This window comes from Elgaria multicarinata, chromosome 4 (assembly GCF_023053635.1).
Source record: "Elgaria multicarinata webbii isolate HBS135686 ecotype San Diego chromosome 4, rElgMul1.1.pri, whole genome shotgun sequence".
NCBI lineage: Eukaryota > Metazoa > Chordata > Lepidosauria > Squamata > Anguidae > Elgaria > Elgaria multicarinata.
The window spans coordinates 105,358,437-105,369,794 of NC_086174.1; the positions used below are offsets into that span (position 1 = coordinate 105,358,437).

The 11,358-nt window shown below is 40.8% G+C and overlaps 1 protein-coding gene across 1 annotated transcript in view; it reads left to right on the forward strand.

The window, feature by feature from the left end:
* TBX18 (T-box transcription factor 18) overlaps positions 1-7,767 on the forward strand; it is a 43,392-nt gene extending 35,625 nt beyond the window's left edge. Inside the window, exons 7-8 of the mRNA XM_063124907.1 lie at positions 2,437-2,531; positions 6,094-7,767. Of these exons, the coding sequence (XP_062980977.1) occupies positions 2,437-2,531; positions 6,094-6,818 (820 nt within the window). The 3' untranslated portion in view covers positions 6,819-7,767. The remainder of the gene's footprint in view (positions 1-2,436; positions 2,532-6,093) is intronic.
* The last annotated feature ends 3,591 nt before the right edge of the window (positions 7,768-11,358 follow it).

Consider the following 11,358-nt stretch of genomic DNA (forward strand, 5'->3'; position numbering starts at 1 on the left):
TTATGGCCGCCATTTACGCAAATGGCCCTTTACGAACAATGCTGCCTCCATTTTCCCACAAAATGCTGGCTTGACAAGGGAACAGGGATCCCTGTGCTTTCCCTACTTGGTGCCTGCTCCATCAGGGCCTCCACATCAAGGCACCTTGAAGCTGTGGTTACTGAAGATTTTCTTTGCCTTTCCCAATCTGGAAGTACGTCCCATTTAGTTCAATGGGAGTTATTCCCATGCAAGTGGATATAGGATTCCGATTCTAAAACCTCAACTTCTTTCCTGTGAGTAAGCGTCACTTAACTTAGTGGGACATATTTCCATACATTCAGAGGATTGGTTGGCATATTTATTAATCCAATCCTATTTTTTTTTCCTATTAGAAATAAAAATCATTACTACAAGTAAATTTTATATTCCGCTTTCTGTGTAAAGCAGAGGTGGGCAACCTGTGGCTCTCAACCTTATTTCGAAAGCACTCTTCATGCGATTGGTTCAGATGTGTGGCAAGAGTGATCTGTTTCTCACCTAGCAGCCCACTGGGTGTGAAGGAACAGTGAGAGAGAAAAGGGGGTGCTAGAAAAAGTGTGAGAGAAAAGGCCCGTCCTGCCCACTGTTGGCTCTAGCCCTATAATTATTTTTTAGGATCCTGTAGGCAAATATATTTAATGAAACATTTTTATTTTATTTTTGCTTCTCCCCTCCCACCACATTATTTACAATCTCACACATAGTTTTGTAGAAACTAGTGACTTTGTGAGTTAATACCATGCTTTTCCTGCCGGACATTGCAAAGTGAAATAGAATTTATATACTGAAGTTCTACACACAGGCCTTAGAAAATGATCCCATAAACTTTACTTGGGAAGGTATGAAAAATTCTTTTCTTAAGTACTTTTGTTGGGGGGGGGGGGGAGAAATACGTTAGCTTAGTTAAATAAAATTGGCCATTTGGAAATATAAATTAGGATGGTGATAAAATGTGGAAATCGTTCGAAAGCATCTTGTATAAATTATCACCTTGGCTTTTATCTCTACTTTAACTAGAAATGAAAAGTCTCCATTACCACAGGGAAAGAAAAATACAGGCTATTTTTAAAATCCACATTTAGCTAATACTTTATAACTCATTCCTGCAACATTTCTGGGATCTTTCTGGCACCACTGTTTTAGAGAAGCGGTATCATGGGAAAATATTGGTTGCTTCAAATTGCTATGCTAAAATGCAGTTCTAGTTTGATTGCATCTCCAAAGAAAGTGAATTCCATAAGTTAATTGTGCATTGTATGAAGAAGTACTTTGTCTTGTCTGTCCTAAGTTTCCTGCCAGTCAATTTAATTGGATGACCCCAAGTTCCAGTGGTATGAAAGGAACTGGAAGAAAGACTCTCTCTGCAGTTCACTCATAGTTTTTTAAACCAGTTTTATAAACCTCTATCATACCCCCTCCATCTTATTTCTAAACGAAAAGGGCCTAAGTGATCATTTTGGTCTCCGCTTTCTGTAGCTTTTCCACCTCTGCGATATAAATATAGTAGCTGACTTGTAATTTCATATGGACTCAAGTGCTCTGTCTTTGGGAGGCATATCTAGTCCAAGAGAAGATGTTTGTATCTAATTTCTTCAGAACGTGTCTGAAAATTCTCATCATGCTCATCAGTATCAAATACCCATGTTCTATTCATTTCTAGGACTGTGTCAGTCTACTGAGTTGTATAAACTGTTTAGCCTCTAAGCAAAAGATGGCAAATTGACATTCTGGCAATTTCAACAAGTGCTCACATGGAAAAGCAATATTAGGGAGGCATTTAGTGTATTTTTAGCTTGTAAAATATTTGATTTAGCAGCAGCAACAAGGAAGAGAGCCAAAACCCTATGTCTCTGGCATAGTTTTGTGGGTCATAAGCAAGTTCATTGCAAATGACTATGAGGTCCATATAACCAAAGCTTGGGGGCTGATTTGCCTAAAATATTGTATTGGAACATGATTGTTATCATGCAAGTCTTACAGTGTAAGTGTGTATGTGTGGCCTATCTTAGGCTTACATGAATCACCTCTATGAGCCCAAGCAAAGCATCATGTCAACCATTCTAAAATAAATGATAGTTTGTTAAACAAGCCAGATTCATAACCCATGAAGTTGCCTTGTTTAGCCATTGACTGGAATTTATTTTAAACCACAGCTCCTAGTTCATGTGTAACCGATAAGCCGGGAATCAGGGAAAGTGACACGGAATCGTGGTTATTCCTCCTCCCCACTGCACCAGGAGTATGGGAAGGAAGCGGGGAGAGCTCAAAGCCCGAGGCTTTGCTTGGGATTGCAGAGGCTTATGCAGTTTAGTGTTACATGCGAATCAGCCCAGAGAGACAGAGAGATAAAAGCACGGTGAAACTAGCAAATGATAGATTTTTCTCATCATAAAATGTTCTTGTTCTGTTGTCTAGGATGGGATTGGAAGCTTTAGTGGAGTCCTATGCATTCTGGAGACCTTCACTGAGAACACTTACATTTGAAGATATACCTGGAATTGCAAAACAAGGTATCAGTCTCATTTAGGGATTTGAAAGCACCCAAGATTATTCACTGCGCATGTAGGTCAATGGCAAAACCTCCATTGTTTAAAATGGATGGAGACTGAACCCTGAATTTGTTTGTGGAATTCAACTGCCAATTTTATTTATTTATTTATTTATTACATTTATATACCACCCCACAGCCGAAGCTCTCTGGGCGGTTCACAAGATGGAAGAACGATGCTTGACAATTTCAGCAAGTGCTCATGTAGAAATCTCACCATGTCACCTGTATGAACCAGCAAGAGTTAAGCACTTTTGAATCCCCTTGATTTCAGTATATACACTTAAGCACACATTTAGATTTCTCTCATCAAAATTAATGTTATTTAAAAATGATTAACTACAGCTGGATCATGCACCAAGCACTTCTGTCAGTAGCTGTCATTCCAAACTCACCCCAAATTTAAGTAATTTGTGGAGATTTTTTTTTTTAAAAAAAATCTCTACCTCTTGTCTAAAAAAGCACTTTATACACTACTAATTTAGTCAGAAATCCACATTTTTATTTTCTATGTTAAGCTGTTCCAAACTTACATACTATTATTAAAACAAAAAAGTTTATAAATCTAGGCAAGAAGTGAAATCATTAAATAATTTTCTTCAAAAATCCTAACTTCCAAAACATCAAGTTCTGTTTGCTTTTGAATTTACAGGATTTTTATTTATTTTTTGTACTTGGGATAAGAGTCCAGGCAGCCAATGCTTCTGGTTAGTTCAGTGTGTCAGAAATACTTTTGATGGAAATCTGGTTCTGGATCTGGAGTCCACATAGAAATGCTGAAGAGTCTAAAGAGTGAACAGTTCCCCCAGGACTGTACTTACTGTTATTCATTCCATATTAATTGCCAGGGATTATGGTGGTGTAAAATATCCCTCCTAAATGCACCTACGGAGCAGAGTTAGTTTAGAAAAGAGAGATCACATTAATGAATTTCCTCCTAACCATGTCTTCCCTGTCTCTCTCCACCCCCATCCCATTACATACGGCCACACAAGCTGTGGAAGTTATTGTTGGTGCTGGCAGGTGTTTAGAATTAGACAGAGAGCCCAAGCAAACTCTTCCATATGATGCACTTCCCCATCTCCTTGGCTTGAGATTGCCTTTCGAGAATATACCGGTGTCCTTTGGTCTTTTAAAAATTCTTCCAATTGCCCAGGGATTTGGGAGTTGGGGGAGGACCTTTGACTCCTTATTATGAGATGCACTGATCCAGATTCCAAAATTAATGAGAAAAACATGTTCACATAATTGATTTTAAATGCTTTGTGTCAGTTACTTTGCATAGCTGATACAAAGAATAGCCTAAGGCAGAGGTGGGTAGACTTCAATGGAACTAAAACAAAGGGGGTTTCTTTAGGGGTGGGGAAAATAAAATAAAAAACGGACTACTGCATCCACCATCGTGGTAAACCCAAGCCCCCATATATGTTTGAACAACATCTGCCACCCTCCAAATCACTGAACTTCCACCACCACCCCCTCCAAATTTGCTGCTTGTTTCTTAGTAGAAAGTTGAAGTTCACCAACTGGAGCCTAGTGCAGAATAGTAGATTGAGCTGGAACAAGACACAAAATGGCGGCTCAAGGGACAAAGCCAGTTACCTACTGCACCTCATGGGCCTCCCATACTGACCTGATCTGCATATATAAATCTAAAGAGATGTCTGGGTTACGACAGATCAGGGAATCTAAGACAAACCTGAAGAACTGACCAGCAGTACTGCACAAACTCATTTTTTATTTATTTATTTATTTATTTATTTATTATTTATTACATTTTTATACCGCCCAATAGCCGAAGCTCTCTGGGCGGTTCACAAAAATTAAAACCACAGTAAAACACCCAACAGTTTAAAACACAATTACGAAATACAGTATAAAAAGCGCAACCAGGATAAAACCACACAGCAAAGTTGATATAGGATTAAAATACAGAGTTAAAACAGTAAAATTTAAATTTAAGTTAAAATTAAGTGTTAAAATACTGAGTGAATAAAAAGGTCTTCAGCTGGCGACGAAAGCAGTACAGTGTAGGCGCCAAGCGGACCTCTCTGCTTTTACAGGTGACGAACACGGAGGCTGAGAGAGAGGCGATCAGCATAGGGACAGCACCATGGGCAAAGAATTTTTTTTTAGTTGCAGTTTCATTCGCTATGGTTATGTTTATGAGCCACCCAGGGAACTTTTGTTATGCGATAGTTATGTAAACTATTGGGAGTCAAGAAAGAGAACTGCGACTATAGGGCAGTATAAAAATGAAATAAATAAATAAACCTCCCAGAGATCTACCATCAGATTTCAATCTAATCCTCCCTACCTCTGACCTGAGGGCTGGAATAAGAAGGGGCACTAACTCAGAATGAGAGGACTGCAAAAGCCTGCAAGCGACCTGCATACTTACCTGACCTAAAAACTAGTCATATATGTGCCCATTGGAGTGCTGTAAACTGGTTTTGAGTGGAAGGAGCTATAAGTGTAATCACTAAGGTGCCTGATCCAATGCACTGTAGTTGCAGCAATGTGAAAAACTGGCTATGGTAGCACAAGCACTGCAACTTCCTGTATCTAGTATGAGTGAGACATAAATTGTCCACTCTCAGCATTGTATTCATTGGATTCACTTTTTTGGTTCCATAAATGCTTGTATAATTGTTTTAACACCCATGCTGTGTAACAAGAAGAGCATAAACCATATAACCTGAAGTTTGTACTAGAATTCTCCTTGGGTTATAAGCTAAAAATATGCAGGACTGTAAAAAAATAAGTTACCTTCAACAAAAGTAACTTTAATTGTTAAGTGTAGCTAGAGACTGAACTGCAGTGGATAGTGTTGTACTTAGAATGGAGGAAAAAGAGATCAGAGTTCAAATCTTTTCTTAGCTAGAAGATTCACTAGGTCTCCTTGCACAGGTCTTTATCAAATCTAAACTGCTTCACAGGAGTATAATCAAGATAAAATGGTGCAAGGCAGACACTATCATGAAGCAGAGTGAAGCAGTTATTTCAGGTAGCGGATGCTAGGGGCGAAATGGCGGTGCTGGCCCCCTTAGCCATTCCTCCTGAGCCCCTTGGCTGTTCCCTCTATGGGAGGACAGAGCTGTGTGTTCTCTGTGACCTGCTCTGCACCCTACTGCCTTTCGGTGTGGTGGAGGACGCTGTCCTGTTGCCATTGTTGAAGTAAGATTCCGTTGCCAACCAGATCAGCTTCTGTATATGGAAGTGGGGAGCGCTATCTTGTTCTTCACCTCAGATAAAAAATGTCTTGGACATGCCCTGGTTTAAACTTCACTTCGGCCATAGCTAGACCTAAGGTTTATCCCTGGATCGTCCAGGGGTCAAACCTGTTCTTCTAGATGACACACAGGGGATCCAGTGCTCAGGCAGGGGCGAACCCTGGATGATCCCAGGATAAACCTTAGGTCTAGCTGTGGCCATAAACTATCCTGATGGTAGAATTGAAATGTGATTGGATAAATAAATACCTCACTTTTCCCAGGACTTTATTTTCTGATGTTCTCTTCCAGGAAACACTGGCTCCTCCGCTTTGCTCCAGGGATCTGGCAATGGAGTACCAACTACTCACCCCCATCTCCTTCCTGGCTCCCCTTGCTCTTCTCCTGCCTTTCACCTTGCTCCCAATACTAGCCAGCTCTGCAGCCTCACTCCGGCTGACTACACAGCTTGTGCCCGCTCAGGTCTGGCCCTTAACAGATATAGCACTTCCTTGGCCGAAACATACAACAGGCTTACAAACCAAACCAACGAGACTTTTGCGACCCCAAGGACTCCCTCTTATGTTGGTGTCTCAAGTGGTTCAACTGTGAACATGCCTGTGGCGGGCAGTGATGGCGATGCATTCAGCTGTCCTCAGGCAGGCTTATCCATGCAGATTTCAGGGATGTCTCCACAGCTCCAGTATATTATGCCCTCCCCACCCAGCAACGCCTTTGCCACAAATCAAACACACCAAAGCTCCTACAACGCGTTCAGACTGCACAGCCCTTGTGCTCTCTATGGATACAACTTCTCCACATCCCCCAAACTGGCTGCCAGTCCTGAGAAAATTGTTTCTTCCCAGGGAAGCTTTTTGGGGTCGTCGCCGAGTGGAACCATGACGGATCGGCAGATGTTGCCCCCTGTAGAAGGCGTGCACTTACTTAGCAGCGGGGGGCAGCAGAATTTCTTTGACTCCAGGACCCTAGGAAGCTTAACGCTGTCATCATCTCAAGTATCTGCACACATGGTTTGATAAAGCCTTTTAAAAGTAAAGTACAGTGCATTGGTTCCTACAGTGTATTCCTTTTGGGGATTATGTAAGGTGATTAATGTACCTTATAAGGTGTTTATGTTGTTTTTAAAAAAATCAAATCGCCAGAAGAAGTTTGGCTGAATCTTTCCACTTGCCTATGAACAGATATTTAGATATGCTCTGGTGTTCTGAATTAACTTCAGTTTGTTTGCAGAACAACCCATTTAGTTTCCTGGTAGCGTACACTTCATTTTGTAACACGTTTGGCCATATGCAACGAATTAAGCAAGACTTCCTCCAGCACTCTTATTCCCCACATCTTTCCTCTTTAAAGAACAAAACAACACTCAGGTCTGATTTAGATGAAACAAAAAACACTACACACACAAACACACTTCTACAACAGCTGTTCTTAAAGTGTTCTTCTTACCACAATGAGCTGATGCCTCAAAGCATGCATTACTTCTCTGTTGTAAGAGAGATAACAAACACATGAGGCATAGACCAGACGTCTAGCTGTGACATATTTTCAAAATAAAGGGACAGGAGGATTTTTCTTTTTCAAGCTTTATGGCATACCTAGCTTTTCAGTGCTATGCTTTTGCTATTATGATGCATTGTTAGCATAGGAATACCTACTGGCATTGCATCAAAGTGCAGATGCACTGGTAAGAACCTAAATTAAGCAGTGGAAAGGGCAGTAGGACTAACTTATGTACAGAATGAATTTAAAGGAGACTTGCTCCATGTGAAGAGAGTAAAAAATTCCTAAAGAGATTTATATTTTTTAAATATGAAATATATGTTTTCAAAAATAAAGTACAAGGCAGGACTTCGAAATCTTTCCATAAACTTTCTTTTAAAAGATGTTAGAATGATCTTTCTAGACGGTAAGGTAGTGGGAATATCGTTTACTCCCATTCTGTAGTCCTACAAGAATTTGCCTACATGCATTTGTCCCTAGTATGGATAATTAGATGTCATGGAGAGCTTCTTTTGAATGTTATTAAGAGCTGAAGATGAAGCGTCATATTTTGGACCATTTGAAGCGTCTTTCTAACGGCAGTGTCCTGCACTGTCTGCACAAGGTACTTCCAAATCTGGAGGGTGGGGGGGTGGAACCTTGGCATCTGTATAACGAAAGGAGTTGCCGTTGGAATGAAAAAAAAATGTGAGCACCTATGTAAATGTGCAAAAGCAGCAGTGTACCCTGTCTACAGCCTCTGAAGTGCTACAGGTACAAAGTTTAAAAGAATTGTGGGGCATAATATCTACAGTGTACATATCTTCAGTTCCATTCCCATGGCCAGCATTTCTTTCACCTCCCTGCCTTTCAAATGCATCTATGCAATTCCTTAGATGTTTTTGGTTAATGCTCTTCATTGGAATAATCTAGGCTGCATTATTCAAGTCCACTGGATTTTATTAATTTATTTCCAGATTTTTCATTCAAATATTTGTTTTGACCATAGGCCCTAAAGGATGGTAGGCACAAATTCTACATAGTACTATATAGAATAGTCCTTGTATTGATTTAAAAAATCTTGGAGGGGGTAACGCCCAAAATTCTCAAGTTATCACATAGAACTATGTCCAGAGGTGTAGTCTTGTTCATATGTTGCAGCAAAAAGGGGAGAAACTCCTGCACCATCTAAAAACAAACAAATTTATTCTTGTATAAGCTTTCATGGGCCATGCATCTGATGAAGTACACAAAGTTCATGCCATTATAAATGTGTTAGACCATAAGGTGCCATAATACTTTGTTTTAATAGATGGAACTGTGAAACGAGATCAGAAGTATCCTTTATTAATTCAGAACCACTAATTAATTTAAAACCACTAATTCCATTATTAATTGCATCAGCTTCTAAGATCCCTCCAAAATTGCAGATAGATTTTGTTCAAAACTATGTAGAGTAAAGGCTCTTTTTGTCAGATATTTAATAAGGTCTGACAAGTACTTCTTCTATCCATTTTTATCTATTAGCCTTGTTTTGAAATTTGGGTTCACAAACTGCAGCCTAATTTTGAGACATGTTGTGCATTGACCAGTCTATGGGCTTTGCTAGACCTGCCGGCTTACGCCGGCAGGGAGGCGGGGCCAAGGTGCGCTAACGTTAGCGCGCCTCACCCAGGCTTCCAGATGGCGGAGCCGCAGGGAGGATCCAAGCCCTGCGGCGTCCGCCATTTTTGTTTGTTTGTTTGTTTGTTTAAAGGGGCCGCGGGTGGCCCGAAGACTCCGGGAAGGTAAGTGGCTTTTTTACTTTTTTTAAAAAAAGGGGGGGCGAAGGATGGGAGGGGGGTGGCACGGGGGGAGGGCGGGTGCGATCGCGCCACCCGAGCAAGCAGCCGAGCGGCGCTTGCCCGGGCAAGCGCCGCTCGGCTGCTTGCTCGGGCGGCGAGCGGTGCGATCGCACCCGCCCTCCCCCTGTGCCACCCACCCTCCCATCCTTCGCCCTCCCCTCTCTTCCCCCCCCCGCCGATGGGCACAGCGCTCCTATGAGCGCTGTGCCAGGTCCGCGGCTCCTCGCAAGTAAGCGAAAAGCCGCGGAAGTTTCCACACTTCCCCTAGCCCCGGCCTGAGGCCAGAGCTGGGGAAAAAGCACGCCATAAGCGCATTCGCTTATGGCGCGCTAGACCAGGCCTCACTGCAGCCTGCCGCCGGATTCCCCTGTGCGTCATCTGGACGCACAGCAGGGAAACCGGGTTGGAAGGCGCGCTAAGGCCTGGTCTAGCAAGGCCCAGTGTCTCCGCATCTGAATTGGGTTGTTACCAATTTCCCCTTTCAGCAGCATTCCTTCACACCACTTCAAATTCCACGCTGGAGGGTGGGGGAGGGGACATGTACCATGTTCACATGTGGCCCACTGGATCTTTGCCATGATTGGATGCTCTCTTAAACCCATTTAAATCAATAGACATTACATCCGATTTGCTTGGAAGGCTGTTCTTTCATGCATTGGAAGTATCCTGCTAACTGCATGATTTTACTGTAAGTCTTGAAGCATCAAGGATGAGGATATGCTGCGATGTCATAAAACAATATTTGGTTTATAGTTCTGAATCTTATGGTAGTGTCAAAACCTTATTGTTTCAGTAGGACTTACCTGAAGATTCAGGATTTAAGTTATAAAAATGTGGGCATGACAAATGCTTTTGCCAGTGAGTGGAAGCAAATACGACAACCCAAATGTTGCCAAATACATTATTTTCTTGGGTTAAAGGTTTCAGTGAGCTGCAAAATTCAGATTTGGGACTTGTGGGTGAGGCTTCTTTTGGCGTCTCATTTCATCATCTTATTTCTAAATGTTTTTGACAACTATCCCAAGAGAACAATGTTTTATTTGTTGCATAGGTGCTTCTACAAAGGTAGCCGAATTGTCAGATGTTATAAAAAAAAAATACTAGATAAAATTTGCACAAAGTTAATGAGTGTAAGGGATCCTGCTATAATTAAACATAAAGAATTGGTTATGCAGAACTTGAGATTAACAATACAATACTTAATTCTAAACATAGTACAAAGTGGTTTTAAATTATATGTTGCTTAAGGAAAGAGCCACAGATTAAGCAAAGTGGATCATCATTGACTTGTAGCATCAAATAGGTGTGTATGCACAGGTTATAACAGTATCTGTCTTGTAACTTCTATTGGATTTCCATTATCCTGCCTTTTCACAATATTTTTTTTTCATATATTATAAAGCTACGGTATTGTAACTGAAACAGCTTTTTCTTAAAATGCAGTTCCTGTTGTACATAGAAAATGGCGTGTGATTACAAAGTCCAGCTTTTCATGGAATATAATGAATGCCAAATATGCGGTATATCTATAATTATATATAGCTGTATTTTGTTTTTTAAAAGCCACAGAAATGATATTAAAGTGTGTATCTAAAAACACTTTTTATTAAATTTTGAAAATAAAAATACTTAAAAAAAAATCAACCACTCTCTTTGGAAAGGTGTCATTAATCATATTTGCATCTTACATTTCTTCCTGGGAAACTCCTACTATGTAGTCTATCTACCTCATGGTTTTCTTCTTCTTGCTGGTTGTTGTTAACATTTTAATAAGGCAGAAGTTACGTTTTAGATATTTTCCTAGGAAATCAAAATTCCTTGATTCTTTAACTGTCTTCAACATAGCTTGAAACTAGGAAAGTCCTAAGTACCTACCATGGCTTGGCATGTGGCAGACACAACTCGTAACAAAAATCTCACACAAGGAAACTGGGTGGACTTTACAGCCCTCTAGGCATGAACAGTGGAAAACACATACATAAAGACCCCCCAACAAACCATGGATGGCAATGCTAAGATCTATCTGGTTTCAATATGCTACTAAAATTAGTATATAAACGCAACCAGCTGCAAGTTACTGGGTGTGTGTATGTGTGTGTTATGCAGTCCCACAAGCAAAGGAAACCCCTTCAGGCTGGGGTGGTTGTGTGGATTTTAAATTAAAGGTCTCGTAATCTTGGTCCATCTTTTTTCAAATGCCTGTTGTCACAGGTGTAAATGACGAGGAAATAAT